At 46.5% G+C, this 18,094-nt stretch overlaps 1 protein-coding gene across 4 annotated transcripts in view; it reads right to left on the bottom strand.

Annotated features, from left to right (window-relative positions):
• PTPRG (protein tyrosine phosphatase receptor type G) overlaps positions 1-18,094 on the bottom strand; it is a 712,285-nt gene that overhangs the window by 94,259 nt on the left and 599,932 nt on the right. For all 4 annotated transcript variants that reach the window (XM_042929870.1, XM_042929872.1, XM_042929873.1 and 1 more), the window contains exons 9-12: positions 17,856-18,040; positions 14,541-14,649; positions 8,611-8,660; positions 6,099-6,876 (exon numbers count right to left, since the gene is read on the bottom strand). In XM_042929870.1, coding sequence (XP_042785804.1) covers positions 6,099-6,876; positions 8,611-8,660; positions 14,541-14,649; positions 17,856-18,040 — 1,122 coding nt within the window. The remainder of the gene's footprint in view (positions 1-6,098; positions 6,877-8,610; positions 8,661-14,540; positions 14,650-17,855; positions 18,041-18,094) is intronic.

Genomic DNA, 18,094 nt, shown 5'->3' with positions numbered 1-18,094 from the left:
CCCTCCCTAGGTGTGACAACCAGAAATGTTTCCAGATATGGCCAAATGCTTTCGGGAAGAAGGGGGGGACAAATCCTCAATGGTTGAGAACCTCTGCTATCAATAGAAAACTAGTATTTTTTCTAAAATACACATTCAAATATTCACTTAGTAATCAAAATTTCATCTGAAATCATCTTGTATTGCCCACTCGGGATAAGTCCAAAGCCAGAAGGAAGGGAGCACAGCTTGAGGTGGGTTCCCCTGGATCTGGGAGTCAGGGCCTGTGTCCGAGCTCCATCTCATCACATGCTGTGTTGCCTGGGCACGTTCCTTAGGCTTCTGAGCCTCGGTTTCCTCACTGGCCAAAGGTGGTAAGGACAGCACGGTCGCCCAGGTGCTACAGGACTACAAACACACAGCCTGGCTTTTAGCAACAGGCAACACCAGCACAGAACAAATGTGAACTGGTGATGTTACTGTTTCTCTAATCAAAGGTTTTCACGGCAGGGTTCCTTAGAGCTTGAGAGTTCCAAAGGGGGTTCCTTGGGGTTTGCCCAAAGGAGAGGAGGGGTGGCTGGAGCTTGGCACCCTTCACTCTGGCTCAAAGCAGAGAACCAGCCCAACGAACGGACCCTGACCTTTCTGAGCTCATGGTCTGGACAAAAGGAGGCCACGGGCCAGCTCTCGCCTGGAGACTGTGGAATGCTGACCCCTGAACCGGACCACCCTTTTAGCGCCTGGCTCAGAGCTGAAGCAGAGGAGGCAGCGGTGAGCTTTCAGTGATTGAGTGTTGGCACACTGGGGTTCTGAGCAGGAACAGTCTGAAAAAGGACTTTCCCTGATTCAAGGAAAGGAAAATGGAAAACCCTAGCACTAAACGATCACTTCATCCACCATGCCCACCCTGAAATGCTCCTGCTAGGGCACGCGGTACTGCACACATTTCATCGCATCAAATGGTTACTGGGGGTGCCTCCACCGCAACCTGGCTGTGGCTCCCGAGAGAGGCGCCATGTTGGATTTCCATGCAGCACGCAATCCACCAAGGGCTTTCACACCCACAGAGGTCAGCAAACAGAGTGGCTGCACTGAGGCTTCTAATCCTTTGGGTGGGCCTCCAGGGCAGTGGTAACTATAGCAATCAACTCTGTAAGTAGAGGCCAAGTACCCGTTCCCACCTACCCAGCCCAGGCATGGGTTTCATTTGGCCTCAGTGAAAACAAAAATAAGAAAGGAAGAGAAACATGAAGATGTTTTAAAAATTGGAACTCACTTAAAACCTGGGAGATTCTGCACAAAGACTGGGAGTTTTGTCTCATGGGGCAGCCTCAGGGGCTACCACCAGCGGGAACTGAGTGAGGCGGCCTTCTTTAGAAAGGACACGTGCTCTCGATTTGCTGTGGTCCTTACTGCTCCCTAACGTCCACCACCTGGTCCTCTCCTCTCACTGATGACACCTGTCTGACTTCCACAGTTGTCTGACTTTGCCACTTCTTCCACAGAAGGACTCCCCTCTTCTCCTTCCTTGTGAGTCAGTACCAAAGCTGTAGCAGTCACAGGACTTAAAAAGAGGTTATTGGGCATCAGAGGAATTTTAAAAAAGCCTTTTGGAGATGTTGGTCAAAATACAACATAGTCTGTAACTTTAAACATTAATGCTTATGTCCAAGAGACTAAATACTGATTAAAGTACTTGCTTTTACTTTACTATGAAGAAAATATGAGACCAATTTAAACAAATGTACATGCAAAGTCTTTGAAATAAGTCAGAACTAACATGAAGATGATGGTGACTTTATCTAAAGAGCAAATGCCTTGGGGATGCCTAAGTGGCTCAGTCAGTTAAGCATCCTACTCTTGATTTCTGCTCAGGTCGTGATCTCAGGGTTGGTGAGTTTGAGCCTCTCATCCAGCTCTGCACGGACAGCACACAGCCTGCTTAGGATGTTCTCTCTCTCTATCCCTCCCTCCCCCTGCAAGCTCTCTCTCTCTCTTCAAAATACATAAATAAACAGTAAAAAAAAAAAAGATAAAGAGTAAATGCCACACTGGAGGAGGCAGACAGGGAAAGGCTGGGACGGCTGGAAGCGAAGGAAGGTCTTGGGGATCACAGGCTGATGTGGGGTCGTGGGTTTTACCCTCAAGTCACTCAAAGCCTTCATTAACCAACAAGCACAGAGTCCGACGTGGGGCTCAAACTCAGGAACCCGAGTTCTGTCCAGTTCCTAAAAACTCTTCTAGTTTGTAAACAAATATCTTTTTAAAAATTTTTTCATGTTTATTTATTTTTGAGGGGGGGAGGGGCAGAGAGAGAGGGAGACACAGAATCCAAAATAGGCTCCAGGTTCTGAGTTGTCAGCACAGAGCCCGATGCAGGGCTTGAACCCACAAACCGTGAGATCATGACCTGAGCCAAAGTCGGACACTCAACCGACTGAGCCACCCAGGTGCCCCTCACATATTTCTTCTTAAACCAGGGGTTGGCAAATGCTGCCTCGCATACCAACCCAGGTCCGTTGGGTCTGTTTTTGTAAACGGTTTTGTTGGAACTCAACCACATCTGCTCACTTACATATTGTTTTTGGCTACTTTTGTGCTACCTGGCCGGGTTGAGAAGTTTCGACGGAGACCTGTGGCCCGCAAGGCTTTGAGACATGAACCTTCCCGCTGAAGGGAACTGGTGAGGGAGTCACTCTGGTTTTACCGGTTTGGGGGCAGAGGCAGAGATCCTGGAGGCCAGTTTGAATGCCAGCTAGCTGGGGACCGCGGTCTTGGCCTGCTCCTTAATGTCCAGGGATAATTACAAAAGAAAGACCTGCACGGAGCCTCCTCAGAGTCACCATTGTGATTTTGTGGCCTTTGAATTATAGACAGCTCCTCTCCTTCCTTATGACTGACAGCAAGAGTGACTTCATTTATCTGTACCTCTGTCTGCACCGAGAGCTCCTGTTATCCCCACCTTCCAGATGAGAACACTGAGCAAAGACCGCCTGAGGAGCCAGAGTGAATACGGGGCAGACACTACTAGGGTGACGAGCCTCCAAAAGCCACTCTGCCATTGCACACGTGGACACTGACGGCGGAAGCTGGGGACCCACACACGTCAGCCCTGGGGCTGGAAACACAGTGCTCACCATCTGTTTCTCGTCCCTTTAGCTGGAATCTGACTCAGTTCCACTCACCTGGAACGTGCCCCAGGTCCCCACTGCTCTCCAGTCTTCTGAGCTGTAAACACTCCCAACCTAAGCTCTCAACAGTCACCTTGATCAGAAGGTGGGCAAAGACATGTTCAAGAGGAGCACACTGTGAATACTACTTTGTTGGAGCCTTTAGTCCACAGGCGGAGCTGCTCAAGTTTGAAAATCCGTTTTCAACAAGGTCCACCACTGGTCTTTGGAGAAACCCCATTGGTCCAAGCCACCCCTGCCATCACTTCCTAACCGGGCTTCTAGTGTCCGCTCTCACCTTCCCTGTGCAATCTCCACAGACAGGCCAGAGTGGTCTTTCCAAAAGGTTAATCAGATGAGGGGATCTCCGCTGAAATCCATCACTGGTTTTCCATTTCAGTTAGAATCAAATCCTCAGCACGGACGATGAGCCCCCCTCCTGGCCTGAGCTCTGCCCATCGGTGAACTCATCCGTCATCCTTCCTCCCAACTCTCACCACTGGCCTGCGGATAGGTCTTAAACTGCTCTAAATGAATCCCCACGTTGGGTCTCTAGACTGTCTATCCCTGCAGCCTAGAACGCTCTCTGATGGATCTCTGCATGGCTACCTCCTCACCGCTTGGGTCTCTCCACTAATGTCATTCCTTGACCACTCGATGCCGTACTGCTCCCCCCCCGCTCAACTCTGGCACTATTTGAAGTTATGCATTTCTTCCTTGCAATATTCTCAAGCTTCTCCACTAAAACATAAACCCCTGGAGAACAGAAGCCCGCCTTGATCTGTGTTCTATTCCCAATGCTTCGTGCGGTGCCCAGAACACAGCGGGTACTCCATAAATATTTCTTTAATATCTTCAAATGCAAGAAATTCTGTTTCACAGCCATTCCTAGAGGGAATGTCATGATTCATGTAGGAATGGCTTCAAACGGCTTTATAAGTGGCCCAGTATTTCCTTCACTCAACTCCACGGAAGGCTACTCTGTACCTTTCCCTAAAATCAAGACAAACTGAGCAACACCCATAGGAAACCCAAACTTCAAAAAACGAGTCCATACCAGCTTTAAGGAGGAACGTAATTCAAAACATGAAAATTTATTCTAAGTTGTATCTTAACATACGAGATCTCAGCTTTAGATGAATTTTAATGTTTACAAGTGCAAAAGCAAATAAATATTTACCAGTTGCTTTTTTTTTTTGCACTCTTATAACTCCACAACAGCTTAGATGCAAAAAAAATTGTTGCTAAACATCTTGTAGTCTGGCAAAAAGAAGAATTTCTTATTAAGAAAACCCCTCACAACAATAACAACCCCTCATGCTCACGGCTGCCTCGCGGAGATGAACAGGATGGTTCGTTAGGATCTGAGCGTTGGATAGAGCAGCACATCTCACTGGTCAGGATGACGGGGAGCGTTGCCTCACGGCGGAGGCCACGCCAACCATGCCCTGCTCTCACCATCCATGAGCTGGGTGATGCATGCAGCAAACAGGGCTCTGGGACAGAGAGCCCTAATCTCCGGGCTCGGACGGTGAGCTATTAGCAGCCTGCTGCACGCTGGAGGGTCTCAGGCTTTTGGTTTCGACGTGAATGTCACTTCCCCAGCTGGGCCTATCTTGGTTAAGAGAGGTCCCTGACCTCCTCATGATTCTTTTCAACGGCACCCTGTTTATTCCCTCTATGACCGTTTCACAGATTCCAATTTCAGTTGGCAGTTTCCTGGCTAGCTAGCGGACCTGCTCGCTTGCTGTGTTGACACCCTGCTTCCTCGCTTCCCCGTGGGCGCTCTAGCTGAGTGCCATCGTCGCTGAGTCCTTTATACAGTGAGCCTCAAGAGGCAGAGGCTGTGCTTACCTCGGTTCGCACCCACCCAGGGCCTGGCACCAAACAGTCAGTCCATAAACACAGGTGCTAAATGAATACAGAATGAAATCTTGGGGCGCATGGGTGGCTCAGTCGGTTGAGCGTCTGACTTCGGCTCAGGTCATGATCTCGCAGTTCGTGAGTTCAAGCCCCGCGTCGGGCTCCATGCTGACAGCTCAGAGCTTGGAGCCTGTTTCAGATTCTGTGTCTCCCTCTCTCTCTCTGACCCTCCCCCGTTCATGCTCTGTCTGTCTCAAAAATAAATAAACGTTAAAAAAATTTTTTTTTAAAAAAGAATGAAATTTTGGGGCGCCTGGGTGGCTCAGTTGGTTACGCGTCTGACTTCAGCTCAGGTCATGATCTCACGGCCTGTGAGTTCAAGCCCCGCATTGGGCTCTGTGCTGTGCTAGCTCAGAGCCTGGAACCTGCTTCCAATTCTGTGTCTCCTTCTCTCTCTCCCCCTCTCCCATTTGTACTCTGTCTGTCCCTCTCTCTCGCAAAAATAAACATTAAAAAAAAAATAATAATGAAATCTTAAAGAGGTGCTCCTGGGAGGCTCAGTTGGTTAAGCATCCGACTCCTGATTTCGGCTCAGGTCATGATCTCGTGGTTCATGGGTCTGAGCGTCACAAGGGACTCCACTCTAATAGTGCAGAGTCTGCTTGGGGGATTCTCTCTCCCTCTCCTTCTGCCCCTTCCCCACTCACGCTCTCTCCCTCTCTTAAAATTAACTTAAGAAAAGCAAAAGAGTGAAATCTTAATGAATAAACTTCTTAAGATCAATGTCTTTTTTAATTCATTTACTTCACCGTGTCCAAGTCCTCGGAGGTACTCTGAGGTAAGTGGATTTTACCAGCAAACAAACATCAAGGCAAGACTTCCTCGAGCAACAATAAGAGGGAAAGTCTTCTTATTAGAACAAACCAGAGAGCAGCAAGAGAGACAGACAGATACAGGCACACACACGTCTCTTACGCCAGGGACACATACACTTCCAGGAATATGAAGTTCCCTATCCCAGTTTTTCTTAAAGGGGGAGACTGCTCACGGCAGCATGGAGCCTCACAGGAGGACGGGGCCACTTACCTGGATTGACAGTGATAAATTTGCTATCCTCGGAAAATCTGTCCCCTCGGGACACGGGCTTTTTCGATGGCATCTGGGGCCTCCTGGGATCACTCCCTTCAAAACGCTCCTCCGTGACTGTGGCGGGCACTTGGGTGGAGGTGACCGAGCCGGGGTCCAGGCCCGGGAGGACATCCCTCTCATCATCGGGCCGGGCTGTAGGGACGGCAGTGCGGTCTTGCCCGTGCCCAGACAGAGTCTGATGCCCACTGGCCTCTGCAGTCCTGTCGGGAGATGAGGGGGTGGGGGTGGGCTCATCCTGGCTCCGCTCCTGGGTGGCGTGGGTCACCCCGCTCTTTTTCTTCTCAGAGTCCTTCTCCCCCTCCTCCTCATGCTCCCGCTCTCCGTCCTCACTCTCGCTCTCCTCATCCTTTTCCCCTTCCTCCGCGCCCTCGCTGTCCCTGGTGGGCGCCGAGTCGCCGTCGGGGCCCGGGGAGGCCAAGGCCTCTGTGGTGGCTAGGACGGGCCTGCTGGCCTGCTTGCTGGCAGAGGCAGCCGTGGGCAGGCGCGTGGGCCACACGGTGCTGGGGAAGGACGGGATGCCACCACCGCTGAACCCCAGGCCCGCCAGGAGCGTGCTGGTGACCACTGAGGCCACGGTGGCCTGGCTGCCGCTGGAGGAGGGGCCCATCCCGGTCGCCATGGAGACAAATGAGAAGGGGATGCCGGACGACGTCCAGGTAGAAGACCCCGAGCTGATGGGGGCCATGTCGGCCGAAGAGGCAGGAGACGCTGTGGGCTTCAAAGGGTCACCCGGGGAGGTCAGGGGAAGGGACAGAAGAGAAAGCAGAGCCATGTCAGTCATCAGGATTGGGAAAAAGGCCCTGCTTATGACCCTCAGTAGGTTTTTGTGGTACCAAGGCTGACATGAGGTGGTCCGTGGTCACGTGACCACCTCCGGTCTCAACAGTTTTACAATCACTTTGAGCGCATTAAAAAATTCAACTAGCGTATCAAACCAACTCTTCACCACTTTTGCTTAGGAAGAAGCTCAGTGAGTGGCAAAAAAAAAAAAAAAAAAAAAAAAAAAGAAAAGTAAGTACCATTAAAGTTGGTATAAAGACCAATATCCGCTACGTAATAAATTAGCAACATCAGATGGTCACATGATCCTGGGCTGACCCTGCAAGAGGCAGGAGTCCCTGCTCTTTCATATGTATCACTGGCTCTCATGGAGAACACACAGCAACCAGGTCTAGAAAAGCCCTCCAGGGTCTGGTTCCTCCGTCTCAAAGTGAGGAAGCGGATGGACAGAAAGGGCACGTGGCTGTCCACGTCCGCAGTGGCAGGAGCCACACTCAACCCTGCACGCTCTGGGAAGTGGCTTACAGCCCTGCGTCTTCCTCGTGGGTCCCGTATAGCCGCTGCCGCTTCCGGAGTCTCTGGGTCTATCCATGGGACCTCTACGCCCAGGTACATGAGGCACACAGGATCATCACCCCATTTTCCAGGTCAGGAGACCAAGGCACAGAGATGTTAAGGGCTAGAGGCAGGGCCGCCTGTGTTCAAGCCTCAACTCATTCTTCCCACCATCCTAAACTGGGGCTTCTGTGTGAGAAGCAGATAACAGTATCTTGGAAAAACAAGAAATGTTGCTCTAAGTTACCTGTTTTAGTTCTTATAACCTGGTATAAGCATCCAGAATGCCATCCCCTCACTCATATAGTTCAAAACAATACAGCCAGAGCCACTTTGGTTCTTTAACGTTATCACCATATTTCACTTGGGAAACTTTGTAGTCTAAGGAAGGCCAATGTTAACACATGTTCGTTTCTAATGCTAAATGCCACATAAGACAAAGCATCCAGGACATAGAGGTCAGATGGTCTGGGCTTGAGTTGACAACCTCTTGTCTGGGTGATGCTGAGCACATTGTTTTAACTCACCAAGCCTCAGTTTCCTCTGTAAAATGGAAACAGTAGTAACACTAGTCTTACAGGATGCTGCAAGCAGTAAATGAAATAATAAAATCATCTAAAACCCAGGGAATGCTAGTAAATTTTAGACTATTACTGTTATTACCAACACTGTGATTGAGATTATGATTGTTAGTTACACTAGGAATGGGAAAGCTTAGATATTAATTGAGGCTCCAGAAACTTGCAAATCCACGTAACTCTGGGGAAATGACAAACTCTGAATTGTAGCATATGTTCAACGAAGGGCTTGCAACAGACCTTTTGCACTCATTTGCACTCTTACATTGTATGATCCCATAGATTATAAATAATTTAAAATATGGAGAGTTTTTACCTTGATAGGAACTATACAGTACAACACAACAGCTTTAACTGTCGCCAAGCTTCTTTTCATAACACATTGAATTATAAAGAGGGAGAAATGTGATTTTTTCTGTATTTTCACCTCTTCAAGAGCAGTTTAACAACATCCTACTGCCACCTCGTGGTCACGGTTTTAACTGCATTCGAGTTAACAACCAGCCAGGACAAAGCAATTACCGTTTGCTACTTACCACTCCTGTTTTAACAATTCTGGTCCCTTGGAATATTCGGGTAGTGTTAGCTGGGAAACAAAGAAATTACATTGTAAACAATATAACTTTTTTTTGTTGTTCCAATAAAACTTATGATTTACATATAATTTTCGCATGTCATGAGATATTATTCCTTTGTAGATTTTTTCCCAACCATTTAAAAATGTAAAACCCTTCTTAGCTTGTGAGTCATTAAAAAACCTTTCACAGGGCTATGTAGCTTGCCTGCTGACTCTTGTCTTACGGTATTAGTTAAATTTTTTTAAAAAAATTTATTGTTTTCTGTTTTGAAGTAAAACTTACATAAGTAAATCTACAAATTTTAGGTGTACTGTCCAAGTAATTTTCTCTATAAACACCTATGTAACTACCACCCATATTGAGACATATATAGATGTTGGCCAGCACTCCAGAAGGTTTGCATAAGCCCCACACAATACTGAACCCACCTTTCCAAAAGGTAACCCACAATTCTGACCTGTGTTTTGTCTATCTCTGATTTCATATAAATGGAATCATTATTGCACTGTTCCTACCTATCATCTTTCTTTTCAAGTTTATTTATTTTTTTAGTAATCTCTGTACCCAACTTGGGGCTCAAACTCATGACCCTCAGATCAAGAGTCACATGCTCTTCTGACTGAGCCAGCCAGACAACCCCCCTACCTACCATCTTTTTGTTTATAATTTCCTATATTATCAATTCTGTGATTATAACGTGAATCCTGAACTTATTATAGTTTACCTTAAATTAGTATTTGTACCACTTCCTAAAAACACAAGAACTGTACAATAATTTAACTCTATTTGCCTGCCTCGCCTTCTGTGTGCTGTCATATATTTTATATTTTATTTCTACTTCAGTTTTAAAGCCCCGTAAGATACCACCTTCATTGCTTCATTGCTTTAAATTGTCAAATTCTGATATGACCCGCACAACATTCGTTCTGATGTTCGTTCCTTCCTGTGGTTCTGCCTCTTATTGTTGTTAAACAATATAACTCTAGAAAATGTTTAATTGTGGTAAAATACACATAAACTTACCATCTTAACCGATTAATTTTTTTTTTTTTTTTTAATTTTTGAGAGAGAGAGAGAGAGAGAGACAGAGAGAAAGAGAGAGAAGGCTCCATGATCAGGGCAGAGCTCAACGAAGGGCTTGATCCTATGACCCTGGGATCATGGCCTGAGCTGAAATCCAGAGTCGAATGCTCAACCGAGCCACCCAAGTGCCCCATCTTAACCACTTTTAAGTGTGCAGTTGAGTAGTGTTAAGTATGTTTTCATTGGTGTACAACCAATCTCGGAATTTTTCATCTTTCAAAACTGAAACTCTGTACCCATTCACCCCTCTCCCAGCCTCTGGCAACCACCATTCTATTTGATGTTTCTATATGTTTGACTACTCTAGATACTTCACATAAGTGGAATCATATATATTTGCCTTTTTGTGACTGGCTTATTTCATTTAGCACAAGGTCTTTGAGGTTCATCCATGCTGGGCCATGTGTCAGAATTTCCATCCTTTTCAAGGCTGAATAATATTCCATTCTATGCACACACAGCATTTTCTTTATCTATTCATTGTTAGTGGACACTTGGGTTGCTTCACTACTGTGAATAATGCCAAAGAGTCTAATTAAAGAAAATAGCAAAGTGCTTCTTTGTGGTTATCTCCAAATAGGAGTGTTATATAAACTAAAAGTTTGCTTCCTATATATACATGGCACTGAAAAATCAGAAAAAAAAAAAAAAAAAAAAAAAAAAAAAAAAAAAAAGCTAAATACCAAAGTATATAATATGCGTGTCTGTTGTAAGTTTTTACCTAAACCAGGAGTGGCAAACGACTGGCATAATTTTTGTTTGGCCTGCAAGCTTTTTTAAAACTGAACTTGTTGCAATAGCTTTCAAACTAAAAATCCCAATTTCCTGCTTATCCTGTAAAGTCACAATATTCAGTAAAACTGAACTCTCCTCCCTGCAGGGACCGAGCATCCCTCAGTGGATGGTGGATGTAGGATGTCCAGCTTCCCGTTGATAACCCTCCCCGTGTCTATACATGTGCCTTGCACGGCCCCAGGGGCACCTGAGTCTGCAACCCCCAGCCTAATGACACATTCATTTTGCATAGTTGGAAAGTCGAGATGAACTCTCGACTTTGGAAAGAGATGCATAGTGGGAAAGAGATGAACGTGGAGTACTCACCTCCCTTCGTTAAAGCGGGTCATCTAAAGAGACCTATGTCACCTGCCCTTTACAAAGGGCTCTGATTGAGGCCCAGAAACGAAGCAGCAACTCAGCACACATACTTCTCATTAACGTTTGACAGTTTCTACCGGGCTGGTTCAAGCTGTGGTGACCAGGAAGTTTCTCCGGGACCGTTGGTATCAGAAATGCTTAACCTGGCACCCATGGGCCCAGGGGGATTCAGGGACAGGAAAAAAAAGGCATCTGCCTTTTCCCACCAAGCTCTCACTGACGTGAAACCAAGGCTCTCCTTCTGCCATGAGAGCAGCCAACACATCTCAGCATCCCCAGCAGGACTTGTGACTTTGTCTCTGACTTAAGTCAGGGATTTTTATACTCCCTTATAATTGTTGTAGCTATTCTGCCACAACATTTATGTTTGTCGCCACTCAGACATCAAGGTAGCAAGCCGACCCAATGCTTGTCCTTCGATGCCTTAATAAAAAGAGGAAAAAGCATATATGACTATATGCCCAAATTTGTTTAAAATATTTTGACAACTGTATTTGAGCATAATTGGTTCCCTCTTCTGTGTATTTTACTTATTTAAAGTGATTGTGAGATGGGATCCATTGGCTTCAGGCTGCCTAATGGGTCTGTGGCTCAGAGAAAAGCTCAAGAACCACTATTTTCTATGACCGTTGAGAACTGCAGACAGGCTTTGAACACGAAGCAATCGATCTTTCCACCCGTTTTTGTTGAATTACAGGGGCCATAGGGTAATATTTAGGGGTGGTCTGTTGCTATGTATAAACGATCTGGATTTGGAATAAGAAATCAAGACACTGCTTAGTGGCCAAGTGTTTTTTTCTTGTTGCTGTTGTTTTTTTTTCTGCAAGTTACTCGACTGCCTGGAACATCATCTCTCCATCAGTAAAATAACACGTACCTTACAAGCTGCCACTGCCATAGGGTCAAATGAAATAACTTACTAACTTATGGGAAAAGGCTCTGCAACTGTGAGCCATTCATGGATACTGCTTGCTATTATTACTATTATATTTGTCACACTCAAGTAAATATGTAACACTTAATAGTGTATTTACCATAATGTAAACATTCCAACATGGCTTCCTCATGCTCCCAAACCTGATGTAAACTTCATCACTGGGAAACCTAATTATTCTGAACCAGGCCTCTGTGAAATTCCTGAAGCTTTTTTCCACTCCCTTTTAAGACTTGAGTCCTAACAGTTGATCAGTTCTGCACGCTGGGCTCCACTGCTCACAAACGCATCCTTGGCTCTCAAGATGAGGTGTGCTAGCCTCCCCGAAGAGTTAGTTCGTACGCTGCTCACCGGATGCCTAATTTAGGGAAGACGCAAAAGCCACTGTGGGGAGGCCCGGAGGATCCACACCCCTCTGTCAATGTATAGGGACAAGCAACAATATAGAAAACGAGGAAACGCACGTCCACCTCTGAACAAAGTGAGTCTTTCTAGACAAAGGAGACATTGGCCATTTCCAACAAGTCTCTGTGATCAGACATGGTAAATATTCCATGCTTGGAATTTATAGCTGACAAGGCCTTTTTGAATTACATTACATTACAAACATTTAATTTTTCAAAGTCCACACAGAAGCCAGCAAGCTCAGGGGCCTATTAATCAGGACAGGCAGTTCTGCAGATTCTAGGTTCTTGGTCGGAGCACACGGGAGGCCTAATCATGATTTATGCGTCCAAAGTTCCAGGGCCCTGGCCTCAGCAAACTCCCACTGTGGCCTCCTATTCTCTCTCCCCTGGGCCGCACAGACCTGGCTCTGGCCTGTGGACTCTCGTCAACACAGGCAGAGGGGCCAAAACACGCAGGGCACAGGGGGTCGCGTGAAAAAAACACAGCGATGCTCATTTCAATTAGTTTAAATGGAAGGATGACATAATGTGAACACTAGCAAAGAGTATTTAAATGCTAAATGCCAAACTGTAAAGCTAGAAGGGATCCTTAGAGGGAATCTAAAGCTGGAGGGTTTCTTACCCTGAGTTCACCCTTTCTTTTTATATCAAACCTAGTACTAAGGTGATATTTATAGTTGGTACCAGGCACTCTGCTAATTATTTTACATGTTTCACCGTACGCCATTCCACAAGGTCCCTGTGAGGTCGGTACCTTCGATACCGCCGCTTTTCGGACGGGGACACTGCAGCTTGGGGGAGCTAATAACCATTCTCTGAGTTCCAGAAACACCGAGTGGCAGGTGGACTCAAAGCCGGGGCCCTCACTCCAGGGCCCCAGCTCTACACCAGTGCCTCTCAGTCTTCACTGCGCATGCCAGATGGGCCATCCGCTTAGAACTGAGATTCCTGGCCCCACCATCAGAGATTCTGAGGCAATTGTTCAGGGAGAGGCCCATAAATGTGCATTTCTCACAGGCTTCCAGATGATGCTGATTGATGTTGCTGGTCCAGGACCTACGGGCTTGATGGGGTCCCTGAAGTTGTACGCAAAACTCTGGATTTTTCTACGGGAAGGGTCCAAAGACTTCATCAGATACATGACTCAAAAAAGTTAAGAGCCGCTGGCCTGGGGCGTAGGTTTCTCTAAAACTGAGGATCCCAGGTGTGAAGAACCTTACCAGTGAGGACCTCAGCCTAGCACAGCAAGGTCCAGTGCCCTGGTCCCTCCTGCCATGTTGGTCTTGGTGCACGTCCCCAAACCAAGTCACCAAATAAAGTCACGAAATAAAGTTTCACTGGAACCAGGACTGGGATTAGGTTAGGGCAAGTTAAGACAGAGTGGATCCTATCTTTATTTAGAATTTGTGTATTTTCTCCACGAACATTTTGCACGGATTTTGCTTCGAAAAAAAGTTCTGGTAAAATACAACATACCTTGAGTACAGAGTTTTTTGGTACTCTTAAATTTTGCACAAAGGTAAATGCTTCTTTTGACTCACCCTAGTCCTGACTCTGGAACGTTCTACCAGACCCTATCTCAGCAGGAGCATAGAGCTATTTCTCCAGAAACCCAAGGATCCTGCAAGCAAAGGCTCATTTATGTGGCTTGTAAGCGAGAAGGGCATGCTGTAGGAGCGCCTGGGTGGCTCAGTCAGTTAAGCATCCAACTCTCGGTTTTGGCTCAGATCACAATCTCACGGTTTCACGGGTTTGAGGCCTGCATCAGGCTGTGCACTGCCAGTGTGGAGCCTGCTTGGGATCCTCCTCCTTCTCTCTGTCTGTCTCTCTCTCTCCCTCTCTTTCTGCTCCTCCTCTATTCATGCTGTCTCTGTCTCTCTCAAAACAAATAAACTTAAAAAAAAAAAAGGAGTGTGCTATATGTTTGGGCTCTAGTTCTTAAGAGAATAGCTAAGTGAATCATGCTAAAAATCCAAAGGCGATACTCCATAACACGACTAGGATGTGATTTTTGTGATGATGCAGTGTTACCCAAATACTTGGTTACCCACAGTTGGAATATGACAACAATAATAAACAAAATAATCAACACTCTGCTCTTGTTCCCCGTCTTCTGGCCTCTGAAACCCCCAACCTAAAAGACAGGCTTAAATTCCTCAGGCTTTTCAGGCGTGATTTAAAACTCCATGTTGATTCTTAGGCCAGGCTTATTTCTTCTGACCAGGCACGTTAAGAAGAAAAAGGATAAATCATAACAAAGGAGGGGTGCAGGGGCACTTGGGGCCAGAGAAGAGGGGAACTGGCCCTACCTTGAAAGAGCATTGTCTGGCTGAAGTCACTGCGCATGTCATTCCTACAGACGGCTTGGACGCGGAACAGGTAAAGGCTATCCGGTGACACGTGGCTAATGGTGGCTTTCTGCAGGTGAAGAAAGAAAAGGCAGTGAGTTGGTTTTGAGGGCTGGTACACGCCTGACCTTCTAAAACCAAACCTAAAATAATGTTAAGCATTCCTTTTAGGTTTCTGGGTACCATGGCAAAGCCTGACAGACACGATGCTCCCCTGCTGACCGAAGGCTCAGTTTGAAGGGAAAGAACGTTTCGAAATAACAGGCTGGGAATCTGTTTTCAACACTGAAACGTGCAGGATAGCAGATGTAACAAAATCAGTCCGGACTTATCCTTGACCGGCCTGGAACAGGTCTTCGGCCATCTTCGTCCTCACAAGGCTTGGGATTCTTTCCTTTAGTCCAGTTATAGACTGTAATTATTTACCCTAGGCAGACTCTAGAATTACCAAGTATACTAAACTTCCAGAAGCAGGCAGAGCTTTTAATATCAACAACAAAATCTTGGCGTATACGTTTCTTGGCAGTTCAGAGGCCTCGTTGTACTTGATGGATGGATACTATGGGGCACGAGGCTAGGTCAGAACACTTGATTAGAGTCCAGATGACATGAGACCCACCCCTGTCACACCACTCGCTGGCCGTGTGATTCCAAGTCAGTTGCTTAATGTCTTCCAGCCTCTGCTACCTTCCACTGTTAAATGCAAAAAGCAGTAGCTACCTGACAGGATGCTTGTGAGTCCTGTAGTACACACGCCATGCAAACCTTGTTCGCAGGCATTCCGCACCACATAACGTAAAGAATGCCCCTGGTCTAACACAGAGCCCAGCAAGCCACAGCTCACAGGCCAAATCCTGCCTACTGTTTCCTTTTTTTAAATAAAGTTTTATTAGCATACAGCCATGCCCATTCATTTTCATGTTGTCTGTGGCAGCTTTCAGCCTACGACGGCAGAGCTGAGTAGCTGCCATAAAGACCTAATGGCCTGGAGAGCTCCCCCCCCCCCATTTTGCTATCTGGCTCTTTCTAGAGAACATCTTGTCAATCCCTGGTCAAGCACCACCAGCCAAATCCAAATCCCTGTTCCTCAAAGCTTCATTCTAAGAGTCTTTGAAAATGAGAGAATTTGGGGCGCCTGGGTGGCTCAGTTGGTTAAGAGTCCAACTTCAGCTCAGGTCGTGATCTCATGATTTGTGAGTTTGAGCCCTGCTTCAGGCTCTGCACTCTCTCTCTCTCTCTCTCTCTCTCTCTGCCCCTCGTGGGATTCACTCTCTGTCCCTCTCTCTCTGCCTCTTGATCACTTGTGTTCTCTCTTTCTCAAAAATAAATAAATAAACAATAAATAAATTTTAAAAAATTCTAAAAAAAAAAAAGTGTTCCTTTTAGGTTTCTAACCCCAGTAGCCGTAAGGTAGAGAACAGCTTTGGTCCCACTACATCAGCACTCTCAACTTCTTGAGGAATTAAGAAAATTAATTTTGTGTCCCCAAAGAAAATAACCACCCCCAGAAAATTCTGCTTAAAAAAAGAAAAAAAAAAACTTGCTGTCAAAGCAGGTTTTTCTCTCTCTTTCTCTCATAAACTAATTAATGCCTCATTCTCTAAACCTCTGACCCCGTGGTCTGTCTTTGTTCAGAGCGAAATCTTTGCTCCATCTATGCAGGGGTTTATTAGAATTCACTCCCAGCCGGTATCTATTTATCTTTGTGTGTTTAATTATTTTCCACTTAGAACAAGAAACCGCGTAAGCGCCTAGATAGTTTCTGCTGATTAATGTAAGTCATCTGTACTCAAGAACGAGAAAAACCCTTTACGGACTTCCAATAGCGACAAGAGAAAGGTTAAAACACATCCTAACCTTGGGTGCCTTTCAATAGATTTCCCTCTGATTTCACGAGGCTCATCATTCCCTAATGTGACCCAGATAACAATGTCTAGTGGGGAAATTGAAAATATAAATGGAAATGAAGCAAAAGAATCTTCATCTAAAAGAATATGAAAAGTATTATTCTGTAACTGATTGAATGGGCCCTGGGGACTCTGTATTGGAAAGAAAAAAAAAAAAAGTGATAACAGTCATTAAGAATCCCACTTGGTGCTACTGTATTTTTCATGTGCACATACAATTACGGTTTCATTATTCCACAGCCTTTTTTTTTCATTAACAATAAGTGGAAGGCTTTTAAACCCAAATGTGTCACTTTGAGTTTCTGTGCAAAGACTTCAAGCTTCGTGCTTGCTGGAGGGTTTGCTTTCATAGCGAAGAAGATGGCATCTGCAACCACCTGTTCTGAAGGGCCTCGGTGGGTGTTGGCCTCTAAACACTTCCGTAAACGTTAGGACGAGAAGCTGGGCTGGGCACAGACAGCTCAGAGTGACGTCAGATATTAGAGTATCTGAGAGTCTGAGAACACAGGTTAAAAATCACATGGTCACAGGGGTCCAGTGTGAAATGGTAATGTGTGAGGCTGATCATTTGTGACCGAGGGAGTGGTGGGGACTCTGGGCAGCTGACGGTGCAGGTGACTAGAGTACTAGTGGGGAAGAGGAAGGGGAGGAGGAGGGGGGGGAGGAGGAGGAGGAGGAGGAGGAGGAGGAGGAGGAGGAGGAGGAGAAGAGGAAAAGGAAGAACTATAATAGTAATAGCTTGGGGCTTATCCAGCACTTATGTGCCAGGACCTGTTGTACATTTGCACACCTCGTATCTACAATAGCCACATCAGATTTAAAAAAGGGCTTAATGGAAGCTTTCTGGTTTTTTGTTGGTTGGTTTTTTGTTTTGTTTTTTAATGTTTTATTTATTTTTAAGAGAGCCAGAGAGAGAGGGCGCACGAGTGGGAGAGGGGCACAGAGACAGAGGGGACAGATGATTGGAAGAGGGTTCTGGGGTGACAGGAGAGAGCCCGACGTAGGGCTCGAACTCACCACCGTGAGACTGCTACCTGAGCTGAAGCTGGACGCTCCACCGACTGAGCCACCCAGAAGCCCCTGCTGGTTGTTTTTTGGAAATAATGTAAGAATAAGCAGTCAATTTTGAAGAGTCTGATTACAAAGAAACTACCTAGCTTTTTCCGGTGGTGTAGCCAGGAAGCGGAAGGGTGGAAGGAGCCCAGGGGGGGTCCCGGCCACGGCTCCCACGGATAGCCACTGCGATGCGCAGCACAGCGCCCTCAGCAGGCACAGATAAGGCAAGCCGTGCAGGGCGCGGATGGTAAGAGACGCGGCAGGGGCTCCCCTCGTAACTGCAAGGGCAGTTATGAACACAGCGAGGTTTTACCAAGTCTTTGTCGCTGTCCTTTGTAAACGTCTTCTCCTTCTCGTCCTCGTTCTTGGTCCAGCTGTAGGAGATCATGTAGTTCATGATGGGTGGGTGGTAGACGGTCTCCGGCTGGCTCCAGGACACCTGCAGCGCCGTCTGGTTCAGAGGCTGCACCTTCATGTGGATGGGCGGAGAGCTGCAAACTGAAGACAACACACGGCCAAGCTCAGGGGCTCGCGGGACAACACGCGAATCCA

This window comes from Panthera leo, chromosome A2 (assembly GCF_018350215.1).
Source record: "Panthera leo isolate Ple1 chromosome A2, P.leo_Ple1_pat1.1, whole genome shotgun sequence".
NCBI lineage: Eukaryota > Metazoa > Chordata > Mammalia > Carnivora > Felidae > Panthera > Panthera leo.
Note: the sequence above shows the minus strand (reverse complement) of the source record. Positions and strands in the feature narration are given on the sequence as shown.